At 41.4% G+C, this 25,940-nt stretch overlaps 1 protein-coding gene and 1 pseudogene across 6 annotated transcripts in view; both read left to right on the top strand.

The window, feature by feature from the left end:
* Positions 1-25,940, top strand: part of CD58 (CD58 molecule) — a 77,612-nt gene that overhangs the window by 32,004 nt on the left and 19,668 nt on the right. For 4 of the 6 annotated variants that reach the window (XM_055355939.2, XM_063695839.1, XM_063695841.1 and 1 more), the window contains exons 3-4: positions 2,754-3,017; positions 16,670-16,747. In XM_055355939.2, the coding sequence (XP_055211914.2) occupies positions 2,754-3,017; positions 16,670-16,747 (342 nt within the window). Of the gene's footprint in view, positions 1-2,753; positions 3,018-16,669; positions 16,748-19,373; positions 19,411-23,819; positions 24,105-25,940 lie in introns of those variants that run through there. The other 2 variants (XM_004026414.4, XM_019020804.3) reach the window with 2 other exon arrangements.
* Positions 3,035-16,640, top strand: LOC101124885 (nucleosome assembly protein 1-like 4; annotated as a pseudogene).

Genomic DNA, 25,940 nt, shown 5'->3' with positions numbered 1-25,940 from the left:
AGCTGGGATATGCACTCAGGCAGCTGGGCTTCTGAGTCCATGCTAAACACCATACTGTACCTCTTTGGAGATAGCTGGTAGAAGAATTTACATTTTATTTGAAGACTGTCTCTCTGAATCTATCCTTCTATCCATCTGTCTCCCCATCTGTCCAGTACTGCTTGTGAGGAGTCATCTGTGTGCCTTGCATTATGTCATGTGCTGTGGTTGAAAGATGAGTCATACCTAGTCTTTGCCCTCCAAAGATACACAGTCTCTGGGGCTGATGATGCACCTCTGTTCAGTTCAGAAAGTGCTGGATGAAAGACTAGACATTGGCAGAGCTAGATCAATACATTAGAATCTGCAACAGAACAAACAGGCCACACACATCAGAAGCACCTGGGATGGTGGGGCTCAGGAATCTGTATTTTTAACAAGCACCCTTGGTGATTCTTAGGCACCTTAAAATTTGAGAAATGCTTCAAAGGACCATTTCTAAGGAGGTAGAAAGCTTGGTTTTCTGCCCCTGAGAAATGCCCAGCCTAATTACAGAGGCAGGCATAAGTATATGAAATACCGAGAACAGGCATTTTTGAACTATTCTGGGGATGCATGTTCCTTGGAAGTCCCCTGAGGGCTGCTATGGGGTGGGGTGGGCAAAAGGGACCAGAGGAAGTTAGGGGAGCAGGGCTCTAGGCTTTCAATTTTGAGTCAACTAGAGCAACTTCTTATCCATTGGATTGGATTGCCACTGAAGATTTAATTCTGAGAAATTCCACTGCCTAAAAGATGATTAAAAGTATTTTTAATTAAAGAAAATCTTAAGGAAGTATGTAAGGACTTGTGTGAGCTAGATTAAACTTAAAAACTAGGAAGCCCCAAGTAGAAAGGGAAGTCAGTGTGTGACTCTGGTTTCTACCAAGGCAGGCTGGGTACTTTATTTAACTGAGCGAGAAGGAATTCAGGAGGAGGAGAAGATGGGGGAACCATTAAATGCTTTTATTTTTCAGATTATAATTGGAGCATAAGCATTAACTTGTCTTAGAAAACATCATTTTAAATGACAACATAGTATTCCATTATCTTGGTGAACCTAAATTTACTTAAATGCTCTTTTTAGTAGACGTTTATAATGTATCAATACTTTATTATCCCAGTGCTACCATGACCATTGTTGTATATTACATATGTTTTTGCATGTTTCCTCAAGCCTCTTATGATTAATTGCTGGAGGGTAGCTGAGACGCAAGAAGGCATATGAATTAACAAATAAATGACTCATAGGCCAAAGTAATTAGCCTTGAGGCTTTTAAAGGGCAACAATGGCAGAATGTGACATGTTAGTGTCTTAACTCATCCTTGTAGGTCCATGCTGCCTTAGCCAATAGGAGGCACTTCCTAGAAGAAGGGTGGGAGCGAGGCCTCTGGACAGGCAGGTCTGTGACACATGCTGCGCCCTGCACTGCCTATTAACAGGTCCAGCCCAACCAATAGGCAGGGCCCGACAAGGCTCTGTGTAGCTCCACCTTTCACAAAATGTGTTGAGTCAGATGTATTATGGACTTTCCTTTCACAAAATGCTTTGAGTCAGATGTGTTATGGAATTAAAATTTTTTTTTACATTTTGGAAAGGTAATACAAAGTATTTCCTCTGCATATTAAGCACCCCACTTAATTATGGGGAGCACCCTATGGGTCAAGCATAGGAACAAGTATTTACTTCATTCCTATATATTTAAAGACAAGGTCTCAGTCTGATGCAATCATAGCCCACTGTGTGTGGTGAGCTAGAGTGCACTGGCACAATCATAACTCACTGTAGCTTCAGATTCCTTGGTTCAAGCAGTTCCAAGTAGCTGAGACTACAGGCAGGAGCCATCATGGCTGGCTAATCTTTAAACTTTTTATAAAGACAGGGTCTTGCTATGTTGCCCAGGCTGGTCTTGAACTCCTGGCCTCAAGCCATCCTCCTGCCTCAGCCTCCCAAAGTGCTGGGAGTATAGCCATGAGCCACTGTGTCCTGCCAAGCACAGGAATATTTTTGTGGTGAAATGATAATGAATATTTGAAGTGAGTGAGAAAGACTCAAATCCTTGTGTTAATTCAGGTCAGGTCAGGATTTGCAGCTAAACGATTTTGCTACCAACTTGTGAAGACTCTTTTGGCTTCAGAGATTTTTTGATTTAAGAATTGAGGATAAGGGATTTGGGGGCCTGTATTGGTCTGTTTTCACACTGCTATAAAGAACTACCTGAAACTGGGTAATTTATAAAGAAAAGAGGTTTAATGGACTCACAGTTCCACATGGCTGGGGAGGCCTCGGGAAACTTACAATCATGGCAGAAGGCGAACGAGAAGCAAACACTTTTTTCACAAGGCAGCAGGAGAGAGAGAGAACTGCCACACACTTTTAAACCAACAGATGTCATGAGAACTCACTCTCTATCACGAGAATAGCATGGGGAAACCATCCCCCATGGTACAATCACCTCCCACCAGGTCCCTCTCTCAACACATGGGAATTACAATTCAAGATGAGATTTGGGTGAGGACCCAGAACCAAACCATATCAGGGTCTGAATTTATTCTGTTAAATTTGAACAGGTAGATCTGACCTAGCAAAAGAAAGAATTCTCGCTCCTTGATGCTCAAGGAGTTTGTCTGCTCATCCTTTCAAGCTCGTAAGGAGGTTGCGAGCTCTTCATAAATTTGCAGATGATAAGTCTAAATATTACTATTTTCTGTACTAAATATTACACTTTTTTTTCCAGAGTCTCTTCCGTCTCCTACACTAACTTGTGCATTGACTAATGGAAGCATTGAAGTCCAATGCATGATACCGGAGCATTACAACAGCCATCGAGGACTTATAATGTACTCATGGGATTGTCCTATGGAGCAATGTAAACGTAACTCAACCAATATATATTTTAAGATGGAAAATGATCTTTCACAAAAAATACAGTGTACTGTTAGCAATCCATTATTTAATACAACATCATCAATCATTTTGGCAACCTGTATCCCAAGCAGCGGTGAGTAAATAACTAAATGTGTCATGGAGGCTTTCAGACCACAGATGTGGTGACTAACACAAGGTTCACAATTTTGAAATGTAAAACAAGTTACAATTTTTAACAGAAACCCCATTATAGATACAAAGCTAACATTATTTAGCACTTTCTGTGTTGAGCACCATTCTAATACATATGTTAATTAATTCAATCTTCACGTAAATCCTCATACAACCTATACATTGTGTACTAGTACTTATCCCTGTTTCCTGGTGAGAAACCAACAGAGAGAGAGTTTAAGTTGTTTGCTCAAGGTAACAGCTAATAAGTGGCAGAACCTGGCTTTGAGTAGAGGCTATCTGGCTCTAGAGCCCATGGTTTTAACTATTCACAATGCTGCTTTATAATATTGTTATAATATCATTATGTTCTGAAAGGTTACATATCTACTACAGGAACATGCATTTGATATGTTTCCTTAGGCCTAACACTAAGTTAATATCATGACAATCTGTCTTGGCTATGATTTTCTAATGTTGTTTTAGTATTATTTACATTTGTAATTTTTATTATCTGTTTTTTACATTATATCCCCAGTTTAACAAACAAAAAGGTCAGTGACTTGAAAGTGGTTTATTAAAATATAAAAGAAGAGACGAAAATAGTAAATACTATTATTCAGAATAATATAATTGTAAATAGTGAACAGGATTCCAGGGCAAATAGAGAATATGAGTCTCTAGGGCTGGGATAAGGTGAGTCTATGAATGAAATTTTTCTGAACAAGCAGCTGAAACAGATAAGGGAAATTAGCAAATACAAGAAATATAAGAAACTTGGATTTTAACTGGTGAGTTATTCTAAGTCTCCCATTTATTGTCTTTTCTGAACCCTTTCAAACAATAACTTAAAGCCATTAAAGTTATATTATTTTCAGACAAAGCAGTCACTTTTGGGAAAGGAAAGACATTTTTCAAGAAAAAGTAGACGTCCTCGTCAGGGTGGGCAGCGCCGCCGCGGCGGGCCTGGGGCTTGGGGCCTGGAGCGGCCCCTCCCAGCACCCGGTGCGCCCCTGCCCTGCCGCCCACTGCCCTGAAGGTCAAGTCGCTTTGTTCTGTGCTGCGGGCGGCTTCCTCGGCGGCGGCCCAGCGGAGGAGGCGTAGAGGGCGGCGAGTGGGGGCCGGCAGCTCAAATCTCCCGCTAGCCCAGCCAGCCCCGCGTACCCGGAGGGCCGCGGCGCACCCGGAGGAGCGTTCAGGCTTCCCGTTTTTAAGGTGGAGACGTCCAGGACCTCTTTATTAGATGTTTAGGAATTTGAGTTTTTCCGTAGGGCGATGGTCATCGTGAGCATCTGTGGGGTCAGGCTGGGCTAACTGGGGTTTTGATTGTAAGTTTCGTGTGGACGAGGGCATGTCTGATGGGGAAGAAAGTCCTTGGCATTGCATCTTAGCTGTTGGGAGCTGTGCGGTGCGAGCCAGATGGGCGGCGTGTGCTCCCCGAGGACTGGCCTGAGTGCCTTAGCCTAGTTACTCACGGGACTTGGTTTACCAGACAAGGGGATAAAAACATTCAGATGGCAGATAACAGTTTTTCAGATGGGGTTCCTTCAGATTTCGTGGAAGCTGCTAAAAGTGCAAGTAAGACGGAAAAGCTCACGGATCAGGTGATGCAGAATCCTGGAGTTTTGGCAGCTTTACAGGAGCGACTTGACAATGCTCCTCACACCCCTTCCAGCTACATTGAAACTTTACCTAAAGCAGTAAAAAGAAGAATTAATGCATTGAAACAAATTCAGGTGAGATGCGCTCATATAGAAGCCAAGTTCCATGAAGAAGTTCATGACTTGGAAAGAAAATATGCAGCATTGTACCAGCCTCTCTTTGACGAGAGAAGAGAATTTATCACCGGTAATGTTGAACCAACATCTGATATGGAATCAGAATGGCACAGTGAAAATGAAGAGGAGGAGAAATTGGCTGCAGACAGGAAAAATAAAGTAGTCATAACAGAAAAAGCAGCAGCAACAGCTGAAGAGCCAAATCCCAAAGGAATTCCAGAGTTCTGGTTTACCATCTTTAGAAATGTAGATATGCTAAGTGAATTAGTCCAGGAATATGATGAGCCAATCTTGAAACACCTGCAGGATATTAAAGTGAAGTTTTCTGACCCTGGACAGCCTATGTCTTTCATATTAAGAGTTCCACTTTCAACCCAACGACTGCTTTGCCAACTCAGTCCTGACAAAAACCTGCAAGATGAAATCAGAACCAGGTAAGGCTGATCCCTTTTCATTTGCAGGTCCTGAGATCATGGACTGCGACGGGTGTACTATTGACTGGAAGAAAGGAAAGAATGTTACTGTCAAAACCATCAAGAAAAAGCAGAAGCGTAAGGGTCCAGGCACTGCTAGAACAATTACCAAACAAGTATCCAATGAGTCATTTTTCAACTTCTTCAATCCACTGAAAGCATCTGGGGACAGAGAATCACTGGATAAAGATTCTGAATTCGTATTAGCCTCTGATTTTGAAATTGGACACTTTTTCCGTGAGCGGATAGTCCCACAGGCTGTGCTGTACTTCGCTGGGGAGGCCTTAGAGGATGATGACAATTTTGACGAAGGTGAAGAAGAAGAGGACGAATTAGAAGGTGACAAGGAGGGAGAAGATGAGGATGAGGTGGAAATTAATCCCAACAAGGAACCCAGCCAGCCGGCGGAATGCAAGCAGCAGTAGGAAGTGGAGATGGGCGCCTGGCAGACCGGCTGTCGCGACTCCGGGCCTGTAGGGAGAGGCCTCAGTCTTTGCCGCATGCGGCACAATCCCGTCGACAGCGCTTACTCCATCTAATCGTTTTCAAGTGCATGATTTTCACTTTCACTTTTCCTTTTTCCTTATTATTTTGCTTAATGTGTACAGTGGCAACTGAAATGCATTTCAGAAATAGGAGGTTTTGTCCAATACCCTCTGCAGCCTTGGTGCCTGTAGCTCTGGACTTGCCTGGGCCCTTCCCTGTGGGAAGGCCCCATAGACCCCATTGGGGTGGGGTGGGATGGGGTGGGGATCACTTGGCTAAAAGGGCCGAGGTCTGGTGGTAGGTCCTACCACTCCTGCAGTTGGACTGAATTCTTTCCTTTCATTTGAAGAAACCCACTCGCTGTTTTCAGCTGCTTAATCTGCTGAGTGTGCAGCCTGCATCACCTGCTGTATGCTAATCATCTCAGAAGGGCTGTGTAGAGTAGGGCCGTATTCTCCTTAGGATGTTGCTTTTTGATCTTCCTTTTTAAGGGTTGGGTCAGGGTTGTGGCACACCAGCTCAGGCGAGAGCTGCCACGGGTCACCTCATATTTATTTATCCCTTCTTGCCTGTGAGGACTGCGGCCTTTTGCTGTCGCTCGTCCTTGCCATTTCTGAACCACCCTGGTGACCTGAGCAGGAAGATGTGCCACTTCCTAGCAGGAGCAAGGGCTGTGCGGAAGAAACACTGCTTCCTGCCACCAGGGCTGAAGACGCGAGCCTGTCCTCGTGACACAGGCACCGCCCTGCTGCCGGAGTTGGGATTCGGCAGTGTTCTCCAGTGAGGGGCTGGGCTGGGAAGTCCTGCGTTTCATTTGAGCATATGAGCGTCAAGTCCTGCTTTCTCAGTAGTCCCATTGCTGGGCCCCACCATTCATACTGTCTGAAGGTCCTGGTTGGTGTGACCGGTTGGTGGCTGGTGAGTGGGGTTTCCAAGTGGGTGACAGCGCTCTGTGGCAGCCGGGGTTGGCCTTGTCCGCGCTGACCAGGCCTGTAGAGAGTGCTCAGCCTAACCTTAGAACACATTTATAACTGAATACAGTGTTTTCAATTTGTACATAATAGTTAGAATATTCTATTAAAGTTATGAAACACGGAGAAAAAAAAAGAAAAAGTGCAAATGAGTCCCAATTTATAACTGATAGATTTGATTTTTGAAGACAGAGAAAAGATCAAGCCCACAGAGGTGTCACTCAAAGGAGCACTGTTTGTACAAGTCACACAATTGCAAGAAGTTTTTAAAACGAGCTGCAAAGTTAAAATAGTTAAGCTTGGAGCAAACATTCCTTTATTAATTCCACCTTTTGAGTGTTACATAATACCCAAGGCATACGATATGGAAATGCAATTTGTTGTAAAAGCAGATAGCTGCTTTATAATGGGAACAACAAAAAATAAAACCAGTGTGCTTTTGCCTTTTGGTATATGTGTGCTGCATCTAACTGACAAGGAGGAAGAAGATGACCACATATAGACAGAGCAAGCAAGTTGAAATCTTGAAAAGTTTTAAGTGTTCCAGGAGACAAAATACTTGAAGGAAATAATTTCTGAGTAAGATCCCTCTATAGAATTACATGGAATATTTTAGGGGATTTTTAAAGGTTTTGCCCTTGCAAAACTTTATGTTTAACTTTATGTTTGCCATTAGAATTTGAAGACACAAAGTAAAATTACTCTTACTGAAAGTAAGATTACTTTCCCTGTAGATAGTCTGGTAAAAGATCATAAGAGGAATGATATTCCTCTTATTGATTTGAAATAAGTACTATTAATTTGAAAAAATTCTTTTAATTATTAAATAATGGTGATTTATCCTTCTTTTACATTTTCTTCCAAATTGATAGTTCACATATATACAATAGATTTTGAAAGTTTGAGGAATGTTGCTTGATAGGTCTTAGGTTTAAATCCTGGAGTAGTGTTGACATCTGAGACATATGTCTGGGCTTCTGACCATGGTTTCTGTTAACCAAATATTGGAGGACCTTCTCCTTTTAAAATGCAAACCAGGAGCTGAACTTAATGATCTTAATGGTTCTTTTGAACAGTAACAGTCTAGGATCTTTTTTTTTTTTTCTGAGATGATTTTTGAATGCTTTTGTGTGGAACCACATGCATCATAATAGATACAAATCCATGAAAGTATAACAGTTAAATACTAGATCTTACTTTTTCAGGTTTTGATTTCTTATCTAAACTTTCCAATGCTTTATCAGTGAAGCAAACTAACTCACATTGACTAGCCTGCTCTCCCTTAGCAAACCCTTCAAATAAATGCCTCATTTGCTCCTCACCACTATCATTTTAGATTTGCCAGACAGTTGTTACTTACCTTTTAAGAATGAGGAGACAGGTAGCTGAGTGCGGTGGCTCACACCTGTAATCCCAACACTTTGGGAGGCTGAGGCGGGCGGATCACGAGGTCAGGAGATCAAGACCATCCTGGCTAACACGGTGAAACCCCGTCTGTACTAAAAATACAAAAAATTAGTCAGGCGTGTTGGTGGGCACCTGTAGTCCCAGCTACTCGGGAGGCTGAGGCAGGAGAATGGCGTGAACCTGGGAGGCGGAGCTGGCAGTGAGCTCAGACCGCGCCACTGCACTCCAGCCTGGGTGACAGAGTGAGATTCCGTCTCAAAAAAAAAAAAAAAAGAATGAGGAGACAGGGTCAACGAGGTGGGGTGACTTGCCCAGGGTCACTTAAGTATTGGAGATAGAATTAAAATTTAGGTCTTTGAATTCCAGAGTGTTTTTGTATGATACCATCCTGACTCTCTATACGTTTCAAAATAAATCAAATTTTAAAGTTTTCTTTGATTTGTTCATACGAATGAGCTAGAGAAACCCATACCATATAGATATACATAGTAGATATTGGTCAAATGTAACTTAATTTTTTACCTCATTATCTCATGTTTCTTGTAACATTTTGTCTAGTAGGACCTTTTTGTGGTTTGTCGTCATTTTAGTCATGACATCTACTGTCATACCGTCACTGCAACCCAGAAATGGGGCGATGGGGTTACTAACTAGTTAAACACAATCTAAAGGAGAATTTTAGAGACAGTTAAGATTGAGGACAGAGTTCTTGTCCACCTCGTATTGTACTGGGGGAATGAACTAATACTGAAGGCCTGCTCCACAACAAACTCCTGTAAATGATTTACATAAATGTGTCACATTTAATCCACACAACAACCCAGTGGTGTGGGTATTTATAAAGGAGGAATCTGAGGCACAGTGAGGTTAAATAACTTGACCAAATATACACATTTATTAAGAGCAAAGCCAGGATTTGACATCCAATTCCATCTGAACTCAAAGCACTGTGTCTTCCCCACTGTACTGGGAAGTAAAAGTAAGAAGATGACTCAGAGATGGAGAATTATAACCTGGAATTTGGAATTTAATTCCATTGGTTAACCATTTGAAAATTGCAGCTCCAAGGCATTGGGAGATGGAAAGAAAGCTAGTGAGCAATTATTTCTTGCCTTTGTGTCATGCTCCTACATTTTGCTCCTCCTTATCTCCTTATCTGTGGTCAGAGTAGATAGCATGGAGGTTTTATGCTCATGCTACAGATGTTCAGAGACCTCAAGGTCAGAAAGCTGGTTTATGGCAGCACATGAATATAGACAGACTTATACAGATTAGAAAATTGAGAAGTTGAGGGCAGGAGAAAATTCTGGATAGAAGAGAACATGGGATTGGGAGCGAGAAAACCTAGGTCCTAGACCTGATTTCATTGCTTACTGGCAGTGTGAATGTGGGGGATAATAATACTTACTTTACAAGGGCTGAGGAAATTAAGTAAAATAGCATGTGGGAAAGAGTATTGATGGTTAGTCAGTCACTATAAAACTGCTAGTTGTTATTCAGGATACAGGAAGAGTTTCAAGAGAGGACATTTGGTATAACATTATATACAACCAATGGTTTAAGGAGGACAATGTAGAAGAGGTTGTGGATTTGGCACTTAGGAGGTCATTGTTGACAGACCTTGTGAATAGATGAGGGTAGGAACCAGATTCCTGGGCTTTAAGTAAGAAGAGGGGTAGTCCAATAGGCCAGTTATATATTTGGCTATGAAAGAGGAAAATAAAATCTGAGTACCTTTGAGAGTCAAAGGCTATTTCCAGGTAAAGAAACCCAGTGGACTTCATCATTCTCTTTTAGATAACTGCTGGGAAGAAGTAGGATGATTGTAACACCCTCCACATTGACACAGAACTCTAAATGGGAGCCTAGGGAAAGAGCACAATTTTTGAAGGGGTAGGCAAGAGGATATTCTCTAGAGTACCAGTTTCCAACTGTTGTCCACATTTATAGACCAAGAACGTAAAAGAAACATTGTTCAGTTCCGACCTGAAGTTATGTAGAACAAACATTGTTCTGAGTTCAACTAGATGATCTTTCTTTCATAGCTGTGTGGACATTATGTTACCTGCAGGGAGTAAGTCACTGAAGGTAGAGCCTCAAAAAAACACCCTTTGATCTTACTCCTAAGAAAAAAGGGAGAAATTGGAAAAATTCATCATAGAAACACAAAAATATGCGGAAGTAGGAAAAAGGAGAAGAAGGAAAGAAATGCAACATAGGAAATAATATTATGTAGACTGAGATAAAGAATGTTAAGAATATTTGAACAAAGTTTGAACCAGATGAAATGTAACAGGCAGAAACAGAAGTAGGAGGATTTTTGGACTGATTTAAGTTGGTCTCTTATGACTTTTATGACTTTCCACTGGGAAGAATAGTGATTAAGAATGTGCACTCTGCTTTTAAAAATTGAGAAAGAACGCTGCGTGCAGTGGCTTATGCCTATAGTCCCAACACTTTGTGAGGCCAAGACAGGAGGATTGCTTGAGGCTGAGAGTTCGAGACCAGCCTGGGCAACATAGGGAGACCCTATCTCTACTAAAAATTAAAAAGTTACTGAGGTGTTGTGGCATGTGTCTGTAGTCCTAACTACTTGGGAGACTGAGGTGGGAGGATCACTTCAGCCTGGCAGTTTAAATAAATCAGATCAGTAATGAATAATCTTCCAAAACAGAAAGCACCAGGTTCAGATGGGTTCATTGGTGAATTCTACCAGATATTTAAGGAAGAAATACTAATTCTCTATAATCTCTTTTAGAAGATAGAAGCGGAGGGCATACTTTCCAATTCATTTTATGAGGCCAGCATTATTCTTGTGCTAAAACCAAAGAACAATACAAGAAAAGAAAATTAAGACAAATATTTCTCATGAACATACATGTAGAAACCTTAAACAAAATATTAGCAAATTGGATCCAACAGCATATAGAAAGAATTATACATCATGACTAAGTGGTATTTATCTCAGGTGTGCAAGGCAGGTTCAACATATGAAAATCAATTAATGTAATCCATCACATTGACAGACTATGAAAGAAAAATCACATGATCATACCAATAGATACAGAAAAAGCATTTGACAAAATCCAGCATCAATTTATGATAAAAACTCTCAGTAAACTAGGAATAGAGGGGAAACTTTTTCAACTTGTTAACAAATGCCTACAAAAAACCCTGCAGCTAACATCATCTGTAATGGTGAGAAACTTGAAGCTTTCCAACTAAGACCAAGAACAAGGAAATAATGTTCTTCTCACCACTCCTTTTCAATATTGTACTATAAGCACTAACTAATGTCATAAGACAAGAAAAGGAAATAAAAGTTATACAGATGAGAAGAAAGAAAGAAAATTGTTTTAGTTCTCAGATGACATGAATATCTATGTATACAATCCAAACGAATTGACCAAAAACCTCCTGGAACTAATAAAAAACTATAGCACATTTGTAGGATACAAAGTTAATATACAAAAGTCAATCACTTTTCTATAACAGCAATGAACAAGTGGAATTTGAAGTTTAAAACACAACACCATTTATCTTAGCACCCCAAAAATGCAATACTTAGGTACAATAACAAAATATGTACCAGATTTATATGAGAAAATCAACAAAACTGATGAACAAAATCAAAGAAGAACTAAATAAATGGAGAGATATTCTATGTTCATAGATAGGAAGATTCCTTATTGTGAAGATGTCAGTTATTTCCAATTTACTCTATAAATTCAGTGCAATCCCAAGCAAAATATCAGAAGTCATTTGTGGATATCAACAAACTGATTTTAAGGTTAAATGGGCAGGCAAAAGACCAGAATAGCCAGCAAAATATTGAAGGAGAGCAAAATTGTAGGACTGATACTACTCAACTTCAAGACTTACTATAAAGCTACAGTAGTCAACATAGTGTGGTACTGGTGGAAAAATAAAAGACAAATAGATAGTGAATCGGAATAGAGAGCCCAGAAATAAACCAACATAAATATGGTCAACTGATCTTTGACAAAGGAGCAAAGGCAATACAATGGAGCAAAGATGATCTTTTCAACAAATAGTGCTGTAACAACTGGACATCCACATGCAAAAAAATGAATCTAAACACAGACCTTATGCCCTTCACAAAATTTTACTCAAAATGGACCATAGATCTAAATGTAAAATGCAAAACCATAAGACTCCTAAAACATAAGAGAAAACCTAGATAACTTTGGATATGATGACTTTTTAGATACAACACCAAAGACATGATTCATGAAAGAAAGAATTGGTAAGCTGTACTTCATTAAAATTAAAAACATTGCTCTATGAAAGACAATTTCAAGAGAATGAGAAGCCAAGCCACAGACTGGGAGAAAATATTTGCAAAAGACACATCTGATAAAAGACTGTTATCCAAAATATACAAAAAACTCTTAAAACTCAACAAGAAAAACACAAACAACCCAATTAAAAAATGAGTCAAAGACCTCATCACACACCTCTCCAAAGAAGGTATACAGATGGCAAATAGGGATATAAAAAGATACTCCTGGGCCGGGTGCGGTGGCTCACACCTGTAATCCCAGCCAGCACTTTGGGAGGCCGAGGCAGGCGGATCACCTGAGGTCAGGAGTTCAAGACCAGCCTGGCCAACATGGGGAAACCCCATTTCTACTATTTTCTAGTTTGTAAAAATACAAAAATTAGCTAGGCATGTCCTATGTCAACAGGCAACAGGGAAATGGAAACTAAGACAACAATGAAATACCACTTCACGCCTATCACACTGGCCAAAATCTAGAACACTGACAGCACCAAATGCCAGTGAGGATGTGGAGCAACTCTCATTCATTGCAGGTGGGAATGCAAAATGGTACAGCCACTTTGGAAGACAGTTTGGCAGTTTCTTACAAAACTATGTTCTGTTACCATTCAACACAACTGTCATGCTTCTTGCTATTTACCCGAAGGCATTAAAAACTTATGTTGACATAAAAACCTTCACATGGATGGTTATAGCATCTTTATTAATAATTGTCAAAACTTGGAAGCAACCAAGATGTCCTTCAGTAAGTGAATGGACAAATAAACTGTGGTACATACAGACAATAGAATATTATTCAGCACTGAAAAGAACTATCAAGCCATGAAAAGACATGGAGGAAACTTAAATGCATATTATAAGTCAAAGAATCCAATCTGAACAGGCTACATGCTATGTAAATTTTACCTATGTGACATTCTGGAAAAGGCAAAACTGTGGAGACTGTAAAAAGATTAGTAGTTGGCAGGGGATATGAATAGGTGGAACACAGAGGAGTTTGGGGGCAGTGAAAATACTCTGTATGATACTGTAACGATGTTATTATACATTTGTCCAAACCCACAGAATGTACAACTGAATGCTAATGTAAAGTGTGGATTTTTTAATGATAATGATGTATCAGAATGGTTTCATTAATTCTAAAAAATGTACCACTCTGGTGAGGGATATTGATAATGGGGAGGCTATGCATGTGTAGGGGCAGGATGTATGTGCAAACTTTCTGTAACTTCTGCTTAGTTTTGTTGTGAACCTGAAACTCAAAATATTTAAAGCCAAGTGAAGCTAACGTACTAAGCCATGAATCAAGTTTGTGGAATAACCCCAAATAGAGGAACCATTCCAAGTGTTTTCAAAACATAGTAATTTGGGTGCATATTTCAAGGGGCTGCATTCTAAGGATAAAAAGAACTACAAAGAAAAAAATTGTAATGTTTTAAGTAATTATGTAGTTAGCAGTAACACTGGTATTTGGTTACTGTTGAGTATGTATTGCAGGAAAATGCAAATGAATATTTATATTGTTGTTATTGAATATTGGGATGTTTGGCATGAAAGAAAGGAGATTCAGCTGTAAATTGATTAGGTTAAGTAGAAATTGTAGCCCTGGATTTATTTAAAGGTATTAATTTGAACCATATGAAATTGCTGTTTCTCTAGTCAAAAACCATTGAATCTTGGCAGCTTAATAGGGTTCAGCATAATGCCAGCATGACCCATTAATGTATTTTGTCTCTTAGAAAATCGTGTATTTCCTGGTTCTGTCCATTGAAATGTTCTAGAAACAAGAGCCAGTCCTGTAGCAATTTGCATGCTTCTTGGTTCTTGGACCCAGATTTGAGTGACCAGTGTTACCTGGTGTGCCCAGACTTCCCAGTTTCAGCACCCGAATTTCACATCCCAGGAAACTCTTCAGTTTCAGGAAAACCAGGATGATTGGCCACCTTCACCCAGATTATGGTACCTAATTATCATTTCCCATGAAAATGAACTAGGGCCTTTGGGACAGTTGGCTGATTCCATACCTGGGGCATGGAATGCATTAAAATAAGCCTTGAGTGTCTTATTTTACCACATAACAAGAAAGCTATCAAAAAGACTTAACATGCTGGTACCAACAGGACTCAGGAACCACTCTGAAGAGGTTCACTCTGGCCAAAAATAAGACAATTGGAATATCAATAAGAATAACAACTTCAGTAGATTGAAACACATCAGTTGTGCTCAGTTCATGAGTTCATAATGTACTAAAAACAAATTTAAAAACTCATTGGTCATCTCTAGAGAATGCTTGGGAGCTAACTCATTATTTTGAAAAACGATAAAGAAAGAGAAGAATCAAATGCTGCTTTTCCTATATAAATTGAACCTCCGAGTAACCACATTGTTGATGAGGGGCAGTTTATCTTTATGTGAAGATTGTAGTTAGTAAAGAAGGAATGATAGACTAAACCACTTTGCAAACCCTTGATGAAATTATGGCTCTAGACAATGATCTTCAGTGGCACTGACATCATGAAAAGAAAAGCAACCAGGCATCGTATGCCACCTGAGGGAAGTATACAAACACTACTTGGGGAGTATTATTGCCAAAGAATATCTGAATTTTGCTACTAAAGAAGGGAAAATGATGTTCGGGGGCACCTAGCAGTTTCTGGCCAGGGTCTTCTCAAATCTGACCAATAGGTGACTGCCTATTTGCTCCAACACACCTGTGTTCCTAATAAAAGGAAAGTGTGATCATATCCTTATTCTCATTTATTCATTCATTTTCTCTCTCTCTTCCTCCTCTCCCTTCCTTTCCCCTCCTTTCCCATATCCATGTCACATTTGTTCTTAGTGACCCCTCCCCATTCCTTTAGCAGTGCATTGTGTACTCTGATTTTGGATTTTCAATAGCTGGATAGAGTTTACCTTGTGAACATACCACAGTTTTTTGTGAAAACAAGGAGCTGCTGTGAAAACAACTTAGGTTGTTTTTGCCTTATGGTATATTAAGTAAGGCTGCAGTAAATATCTTTGTGCCTTTTTGCGGGGAGAAGAAGGGCACATCATTGATAGTTTCCCCAGGATAACATCTTAGAAATGGAATTGCAGAGTCACAAGATATTAATAGAGATACCAATAACATCTACTCAATAGGTTAATGACAGTATATAACAGCTGTTCTTAAATGCAACTACCCTATGAGATAAGTATATTTATTAGTCTCGAGTATAGTTACCCTGTGAGAAAATGGAGGCACTGAGAGGTTAAGGCACTTGCCCAACATTGTAATGACTTAGTGAGACTATAGGCACATGACTTAGTGCAATGTCTAGATGCTTCATGATAAATATTTTTAAGGCTTATTATATACAATTGGCAGAATTGCCCTACCAAACACAATGCCAAGTTGTGCTTCCACTGGCAGTATGAGATGGTCAGAAACAAACCTTCTAGTGGAACATTTGCTTCTTTTATTAAATAACACAGGGTCTGGAATGTATCAAGCTTGTGCATATAAGTTTGTTTAGAAATAGTCGAATCTTGTTATTCATATTAGTTCTACAGAGTCAAGTTAACAGTGAAATAGCAAGTAGTGAAGTAATGTTCCTGGGGGAAATACAGGGGTAGGTTCCTGTGAGCCTCTAGTCATAAAATTTTTGTTAATGATCTGTTTATAACCTTGTTTTATGTGTGTCTCTGTTTAAATAAACCTTAATATATAGTGTTGATTTATTGACCTTGAACTCATAGCCAACAGCACTGTAACTCATGCCTAAGTGAAGCTTATCTAATACACCTATTTTCTCTGCAAGGCACATTGCAGCCTTCTTGCACTTAGGAACTCTTGTCAGCACTTCAACACTATACTTTGGGACCGTTTAAAATAGTGAAATCACCAACAAAAAAGCACAAAAATGCAAAATCATGGCACTAAATAGACTGCAAATAGGACACTTGTTAACAGTGTAAGAACTGAAACAAGAAGGCAGAGCTTTACCTTTTTCCACCTCTGCTGGGAATCTGCTTATTGGGTGACTCAAAGTTTTCATCACTGTTCTTATGTCTGAGAATGACTGCTTTGGGTATTGATTTGTGGATTACAAATAAATTTCAGTAAATAAGCAAACCACAAGGTGGAATCTGCAAATAATGAGGATCCATTTTGATCAGTTCAACTAGTTGAATTTCTTTTCTTTTCTTTTTTATAGGTCATTCAAGACACAGATATGCACTTATACCCGTACCATTAGCAGTAATTACAACATGTATTGTGCTGTATATGAATGGTATGTATGCTTTTTAAAACAAAATAGTTTGAAAACTTGCATTGTTTTCCAAAGGTCAGAAAATAGTTTAAGGATGAAAATAAAGTTTGAAATTTTAGACATTTGAAAAGAAACAAAAACTTTTTTGCTTTACTTGTGTGGGACTGCTGAGCATGCTAGGTTCCTCCAAAGATCCGCATTATCTCAAGGTAGAATGAATCCTTGGGCCACAGAGAGCTTTACAGGCCTGGGAACACAGCCTGGACCTGTTGCATAGCCTCCTTTTACCTGTGATCTGCTTCAAAATATAGTTAAACTTCTGGTCTCCAAGTCAGAGTTTGCTAAAGACCTCTTTAGGCTGCCACCTCTGTAATTTTCATGTCATATACCACGAATGGGGCTCCCAGGTAGGAAGGGAGTTTTGGTTGAGTTAAGTGACTTACGTAATACAAGTAATTGTGCTTGTATTACTTCCTGAGCCTTCTCAGTCCCCTAGCAATCTTGGGCAGTCATACAGCTTGGAGAACTGATGACTTGGAGAATTTGTTCCCAGCCTGTTCATTCCTGGTAATGAGTAATCCCTCTCAAATCCCAAAGGACAGGGAGCAGGCTGTAATTCTGAAGAGTAGATATTCTTGATGCCACAGCAGTTTCCATACCAGCCTTCACCAAAAGGAAATATGCCAGACAGGGAATGCCAAAGAGTAAACTTTCTACAAGTGATAGTATCTAGGATCCATTGTGTCGTGAATCAAGTTTATAAACTGGATTTCAGTTTCCTTAGACCTGCACTGTTTAGTATAGTAGCCAATTAGCCACATATGATTATTTAAATATATAATTTAAAATGAAATACCATTAAATTTAAGATTCATTCCTCAGTTACACTAACCACCTTTCAAGTGCTCAATACCTACATCTGGCTAGTGGCTACCATACTGGATAGCCCAGATAAGGAATAATCCTATCATTGCAGAAAGTTTTCTTGGTCAGTGCAGAACTAGACTATTTTGCGATATCAGTGCTAAATATAATTTCCTGACGATAACATTTTCATATTATAAGTTGTAAATACCATGAAAATCCATCCCTAAGTAATAGATTATCAGTCAGTTGACTCTCCACTAAACAGTATTATAACGATCAGCTGAAGAAAGTTTTCAGCTATTGCCCAATGCATAAAATATTTTGGGAGCTCAAATTTTTTAAAAATCTATTTTAATCCCCAAATAGCAGTATAATAGTTAATCATCTCCTGAACAGGTTGGTTCCCAGAAACCAAAATCATTTTCCACTCAGTGTTGTTGTAGATCTCAATTAAAGAACTAACCCAGGATACCTGAACTAAAGAGAGGTGGCACTGAGTTTCCATAGAACTTCAAAACAATTGGTTGATTTCACTTAAAAAAAAAAAAAAAGGTCATTCAATATACAGAAAATTACTCCCCTGGTCAGTACTGTTAGCCCCAGATAATCTGAAAAAATTTGTTCTTAGAAAAAAACAATCTGGAGGCCAGGCATGGTGCCTCATGCCTGTAATCCCAGCACATTTAGAGGTCGAATTGTGTTGAGCCCAGGAGTTTTGAGACCAGCCTGGACAACATGGTGAAACACTATCTCTACAAAAAAATACAAAAACTAGCCAGGCATGGTGGTGCATGACTGTAGTCCCAGCTACTCAGGAGGCTGAGGCGGGAGGGAGGCAGATGTTGCAGTGAGCTGAGATTGTGCCACTGCACTCCAGCCTGGGTGATGGAGTGAGACCCTGTCTCAAAAAACAAACAAACAAAAAAACTCAGCAAGCATCTCAACCTTTAAGCAACCTTAAAGTCATTAATTGGGAAATAGTGAGATGTTTGGCATGGAATCTTCGGAAGAGGAAAGAGTTGAATGGAAACAGCTCCAGCTGCCTAGTTGTAGTTGACAGACAACTTTATAAGCTCTAGTCAACCCTATTGACTAAGCTTCTGAACCACTAGCATAGTTCTAGGGTCAGGTGGATGCCTACTGTGGGCAGGAAAGTGATGCATGCATGTGTGGGAGCAGTGTCTTAATGTCTGAAATAGTAGCCATGAGCTACATGTGGCTATGGAGCACTTGAAATGTGGGAGTCCAAATTATCATGTGCTGTGAGTGTAAAATAATATGTTTCTAAGACCGTATGTGAAAGAATGTAAAATATCTCATTAAAAAATGTTTATATTGAGTACATGTTGAAATAATTTTATATTTGTGACACATTGTGTTAAATAAAATATTAAAATTTACATTTTTTTTTACTTTGTAATGTGGATACCAAAAATTTTAAATTACTTATGTGGCTTGCATTATATTTCTATTGGACAGCACTGGTCCAAACTATTCTAGCCTTCCCTGCATCTTCAGCCTTATGCACCAGGTAAAATTAGCCATTTTGTCAAGTTTTTGCATTTGGTTTTCTATCATGTTCTGACCAATTTTTGAACAACTCTTTGGACCAGCTCTGTAGCCAATTTGATTTAAAGCATATAGGATAGCAGGAAATCCCAGGGTGATGGGGCTCTGGCTTAGTTTTCCATATTTAGGCCTCTAATAGGCAGTCAGTAACTCCACATTTCAGCTTTTCTTTTCAGTTCTTTAATTGAGAAGACAATTTCTTCATTTTTAGGTATTCTGAAATGTGACAGAAAACCAGACAGAACCAAGTAAGTACACTGCAGGCTGTGCACTCTGTGCCAGAACAACAGCAGCCCTGCTGTAGATGCCCATTACTTGGGAAGCCAGATTGTACTCATCTGTTGGTTGCCTTGTACAGTAATAAGAAGTAACATCAGCAGATATACTAACCATAGTGTATTAAGTACCAACTGTGTGCCATGCACTGCACTAGCCACTCTCTGCATATCGTTTCCTGGAACCCTCTCAATGAGCCTTGCAGGAGGAGTATCATACCCCTTGCTTAGAGACAGCGCATATGAGATTCATAGAAGTCAAGTGAGATATCAAGGTCACATTGCTACTAAGTGATGGGCTGGGATTTAAATCTAGGTCTTTGGACTCCAAGAGTTATACTGTTAACCACTACAATACACTCCCTCCACCTCCCATCCCAGAAAAAGCTGGATCAGGGATAGGGTTCACTTCAGGAGCCAGGGTCAGAGCTGGGCCTGTAGTCACATATAAAAGATAGGACACAAACACAATTAGCAGCAGTGTTGGTTTAATAAACCGCCGTAGGATGCTCCAAGAGGCCCCCTCCTGGCAGATCCCACTGGTGGTCAGGAGGCAGAGGCATGAGCTGGGTGTTGAGGGATGAGGGGAAGAGTTAAGGCCCAGGGTGTGAAGGGCAGGACAAGAAGTAGCAAGCCATCCTCTTTGGAGCAGAGAGTGTTGAGGCATTAGAGAAAGATGGGGCTGGGCTGGCAGGTTGGGCCAGGCTGAGACTTTGAGAGAGGCTTTGGGTCATTCTTTAGGGAGAACCGCAGAGTTTTCTAGCAGAACTATGCTTTAGTAAGCTCACTCTGCTGGCAAAGCATGGGACTAATTAATAGGAGATGAGATGAGGACACTGCTTAGTGGAGTAATGAAATAATCCAGCCAAGCAGAGAAGAGGGCCTGAGTCGAGGTGATGGTGGCAGAACTGAATATGCAGAGCTAGGTTTGAGAGAGACAGCAGAGGTCCTGTTAGCAAAACTTTCATCTGGCAGTGTAGGCTCTGATGCCAAACTCCCTGGTTCAAATGCCAGCTCCATTTCTCACAGGCCTTGGACAAGTCACTTAAACTCTCTGTGCTTTGGTTGTCTTCTGTGGAAAATGGGCATAATGATAATATAGAAATGACAATGATAGCATAGACAATCACATAGAAATAACTGTGTCAAAATATATTAATATAAGTACAATGTTTACAATAGTGGCTGGCTCATAATAGTTTTCAATAAATGTTAGCCATTATGATTATTGTTACTATTATTTTTCAAGAAAAATAAAAGCGACAGGACCAAGTGTCACAGAGGAGTCGCACAGGAATCTTGGTTGGGAAGGAAAATTATGAATTTTTGCTTTGACAGGTTGATTTTGGGGTGCTGGTGTATTACCTGGCTAGTGATGTCCATGCACAGAATTGGAGTGTGGGCTTCAGGCTAGAGTTACGGATTGGGGCGCCTCTTCATCTGGACAGTAATTGATGTCATGAGCACCTGAAGTCACTAAGAAAGAAAAGCTAGATGCCCTAGGGTGATGGGAAGAGGCAGAGGAGGCGGGACTGGGGAAGCAAAGTCCAGGATCAGAGCCAGGGTAGCCCCGGGTTAGAGACTCGAGGGAGGAGGCTACATGTTAAAGCTGCAAAGACAATGAGGTAGGCGAGGGGTTAAGACCTTTGGTTTTGTTGAGTCAGTTGCTGTGGTCAGTGCAGGGATGAAGTGAGCGTGGCTAAGCAGCAGCAAGGGCCTAGGTGAGGTGGGAGCGATGGATGGGCCACAGGTGTCCTTTCTCCTCAGCTGCCAGGTGGAACAGTGCAGGAGAAACAAACTGTGGCAGGAGGCCTGGGGGCAAGGAAGTCCAAGGGGCAGCTCAGCCGGCCACAGACCCAAGCTGGGAGGACCCAAGGCCATGAGGGGTTGATGGGCCAGGAGGCTGGGCAGAGAGGAGCCAAGTAGCTGGAGATGAGATGAGGTGGGAGAGGTAGGGACCTCCAGGCTTGTGGTCAGAGGAAGGCATTTCAGATCTGAGCAATATGCGTGAGCCCCAGGTGAGTGCGAGAGCCAAGTCAGGTCTCTGCTGAGATCTAGGTGGTTACAGTGGAGGGGAACTCTGAGTGGATGGGGGAGGCATAGCCATCACTACCAATGATGGGGGTAGGGGGGCATCATCCAGGGCCACGGGGAAAGGGGATGGGCATTCCGGAACTCATCCCTTCCTCTGTTCCTTTCATCACAACAAACATTATGGAGATTATGCGATACCAGGCACTGTGCTAGCTGATAGGGTGGGGGTCAGAGTACCCAGCGAGGCTAGACATTGTGTGGGATTCAGAGAAAGCATATAATAGGGCTCCTCCCACAAGAAGCTTGTGGCCACACCAGGGAGAGAGAATGGATGCACATGAGCATACGAAACTCTTAGAAGGACTTAGGCAGGAAGCACAGGTGATAGGCAGAATGTGTGATATGATGGTAAGGGCTGAGCAACCAGCGCAGGGGAATTGGAGAGGCCAGAATAATCAGAAAAGCTTTGGAGGGGGTAGGATGTGACCTACATTTTCAGAACAAGAGTGGAGTAGAAAAGGCATTCCAGGTGGGATAAACAGCGGAGGCAAATACATGAGAGGGAATTAAATCTGTTGTGATTTATTTGATAGTAAGATTGACCTGCCTGGCATCGAGTTGAAGTAGAGGCAAAAGACACTGAATATTTGCAAGGAGGTCCTTGGAATGGAGTGATAATAGTAATAGGCAGCCATTATAGGTTCTTGAGCAGGAACATTTTGCATGAAAAGCACTGCTTTGGAATGATGAGTCTAGAAAGGTAACACTGACCTCTCTAAGGTGGCATTCTAGGGAGAGACCTGAGTATTTGGGGCTGAGATTGAGAGAGGAGCTTACTTTTCTTGCTATATTTTTATTTACTATTCAAATTCTGCATCATGTGTGTTTACTGCCTATTTAATAATTATTTTTAAATTTAAAGAACCCATTGTGGCAGCAGGGGGAATTCTCTAAGCTCAGTTACTAAAGGGTTATGAAGCTGGGTATGGTAGCACACACCTGTAGTCTCAGCTACTTGGGAGGCTGAGGTGCGAGGATCGCTTGAGCTTAGGAGTTAGTGGGAGGATTTCTTGAGCCCAGGAGTTAAGAGACCAGCCTGGGCATCAAAAAAATTAAGTTAAATTAAAATGTTAAAAGGTTCTGTATATGGTGGAGATGGAGGAGATCGGGGGAGGAGATGAGAAAGGGGCAAGCATAACCAGGAACAAATGCAATATTTCCCCAGCTGTGCGAGGGCAGGAGCAGGAAGAACTAAACCCAATTAGGAACAACAGAGGACAGATGAGTAGATAGCAGACATCTGACGGGAAATGGCCATGCCACACTTCTCACCCAGGCAGTTCAACGTAGGCAATTTCTGAGTGCCCTGGTATTTTTTGTGTAAGTGTCTAGAAAACAGATCACAAAGTTAGCCAAATTAAAAAGGAAGCAGGGAGTCCTATTTCTCCGAGAAGAAAGATTTACAGGTGGGATCTCAGGCAGGAGCCAAGCTGGAGAAGCAGGCTTGATTCCTTGTAGTGGGTGAGGAGACTGCTGGGAGAGGGCAGGGGAGCAGAGACCGGCAAAAAGCTGCCCCAACAAGAATCGTGTGCCTGCCAACCTGGTTTACAAACATTTCCCACTTTATCCCCCTCAGAAAGTCACAGCACCCATTTCATGTTCTGTGAGGCTCCCAAGGAGGGAAACTTCTAGTTTGCTGTCCTTTACCTCACCCCTGTGACCACAGCACTAATTTCTCATGAATTCTTGTTGCCAATGAGATACAAATGTTTGGGGAGCTCTGGCCTGGTCTGATTTTGAGCTCTGTGGAAATACACAGACCACGGCGGAGGAGGCCAGGAAATGGACTCAGTTTGAGGGCTTGCTCAAGGATGCGGTTTTGTTTTTTGGCTGATTTACTCCAAGACAGCCAGAGATTGTTCTGTCATTGCCACAGAGGTGACTAAACAGGAAGGTAAGTTTGAGGTAGGAAGAAAACCATCCCCAGGAGTTTCATGTAGCAAAGAAGGAAGTAGCTGTTACAAATGGGTGACAGTTTACATATGGGTCTAACAGTCTCAGCTCTGTTGTTCAATCTTTCAGTTATACTCAGAGAGTCAGCGGGAGGAGCCTTGGGGCTGCTATTGAGTGCAGCATCCTGAAGGCTGTTCTTCAAGTGTTACTCAGACTACTATCCCAAGAGCACTCAAGGCAGTTCTTCCTCCATCCCTGCTCCCTAGCTCCCTTGGCTTTGATGAGTTATTACAAAAGGGCTATTCACATTAGAATAGGAGGGTAATTAAGACTCCTGGTCTGCAGCCCAGATTTACTGCATTTTACAAGTTAATAATATGATTTTTTTTTTGTAGCTCCAATTGATTGGTAACAGAAGATGAAGACAACAGCATAACTAAATTATTTTAAAAACTAAAAAGCCATCTGATTTCTCATTTGAGTGTTACAATTTTTGAACAACTGTTGGAAATGTAACTTGAAGCAGCTGCTTTAAGAAGAAATACCCACTAACAAAGAACAAGCATTAGTTTTGACTGTCATCAACTTATTATATGACTAGGTGCTTGCTTTTTTGTCAGTAAATTGTTTTTACTGATGATGTAGAAAGCTTTTGTAAATAAATGTAAATATGTACACAAGTGACTAGGTGGTTTGGCTACTGTTTTCCTAAGATAGAAAAATAAGGGTCACATACCCTTTTAAAATCTATACTCTTTCTCCCTTGCTTTAGGGGAAAAATAATTCATTGTAGGGTCATTCATGGAGTGAGGGAGAAAAGTACTGTCCCTCACTGGGTTCCACTGCTGTCAGTAGGAAGCAAGTGAACACATGGGTCTTTACTTCTAGCTGCTTTTGAAAAGAGCAGATCACCACCATCCAGTGCAGTTGTATAACACAGGTGGGGCAGGGAGACTTCTCTCGCTTCCATTAATTAGCCTACTTAGTTTGTTGCATTGGTTAGCTGTCACATTGGGAGGTCAACAGCAGACAATAGCTGGAAAACCATAGTCATAACAAATACAGAGTGGCAGCCACTCCTGAGGAGGTGGACGGTGCCAGTTGCCTCCAGCAGCCATGTAAACCCAAGTCAATACATAGACGCTTTAGCTTGTGCCTGCATTGTCCCTGGAATTCCTGTCACATGAGAGTCTCCAGCCTGAAGGAAGAAATCAATATTTCTTGACTCCAAGATGGGCCTGTCAAGGGGGGTGGATCACAAGGTCAGGAGATCGAGACCATCCTGGCTAACACAATGAAACCCCATCTCTACTAAAAATACAAAAAGTTAGCCAGGTGTGGTGGTGGGCTCCTGTAGTCCCAGGTACTCGGGAGGCTGAGGCAGGAGAATGGCGTGAACCCAGGAGGCGGCACTTGCAGTGAGCCAAGATCAGGCCACTGCACTCCAGCCTGGGGGACAGAGCGAGACTCCATCTCAAAAAAAAAACAAAAAACAAAAAAACCCTCGGGCTACATGTGTTCTCTCTAGAACAGCCTGCATCTGAGCTCCCACAGGCTTCAGCAAGAGTGGGAAAGGAGCCCAGAGTGCTTCTGGGAAGACCCACATCTCGCCAGCTCCCCCATCTCCATGTGGCATGGCTTCCTATCCTGTCTCAGACTAATCTTGTCAAACCCTTTATCCCAGGCCCTGTAGGAAGCCCATGACTCCCCTGGAGACTTCTGTCCCATGCAGCTCTGTAATGCCCCACTTTCTGCCCCCATCCATCAGCAGCGACATCCCTGATGTCCTCTTCCGTGAATGCCTCCTTTGCTTCGCTGTTCTAATCGAAACCCAGCTCTCCCTGGGGATGCTGCCTCCCACAGCCTCTCAAGGGGTAGCTGTGTTCTTTCCTGCATCCCTTGTATTCAGGGCCTAGGGGAAAGAAGACGTCCTCCTTGCTCTTCTCTGCCTGCAGACCAGTGCTCCTTCCTCGGCTTTGATGCTCATGCCAGCTAATCATCACCACTTGACATCCCTTGTTCTAGTTATCTTTGTTATTCCCTACCCCTTGGAGGTTTTAGCACTATGTCAAAGTCTTCTCTCCGACATCACTTCTTCCAGATTTTGAATTCTTTCAAAATCTACAAATCTAATACCCTCGCATGGTCTTTTCTTCTCGCTTTTTCAGCTAGCCACCCCATAGCCATACTGCTGACCTATATCTGCAGCATCCCCGCATAGTCACTGTAACAAGCATCTCACTTCGCTAGTCCCTACTTCGCATCTTCCGCATCACTCCCTTGAGGGCTCCAGCACCAAACATTCTTCAACCCCACTAGAACCTACAAGCCAGTGACCTTGCTACCTGTTCCCTGGCCCTGAACCACTTCAAGTTCTCACTCTTCCTCTTACCTGGCTTAGATTCCCATTGTTCATCATTACAATTACTCCTTTTTCTTTTCTTCTCTTTTTTTTTTTTTTTTTTTTTGAGATGGAGTTTCACTCTTGTTGCCCAGGCTGGAGTGCAGTGGCACGA

The sequence above is a fragment of the Gorilla gorilla genome, chromosome 1 (assembly GCF_029281585.2).
Source record: "Gorilla gorilla gorilla isolate KB3781 chromosome 1, NHGRI_mGorGor1-v2.1_pri, whole genome shotgun sequence".
Classification (NCBI taxonomy): domain Eukaryota; kingdom Metazoa; phylum Chordata; class Mammalia; order Primates; family Hominidae; genus Gorilla; species Gorilla gorilla.
The sequence above is the reverse complement of the archived record's forward strand: the minus strand, read 5'-3'. Positions and strand labels throughout refer to the sequence as shown.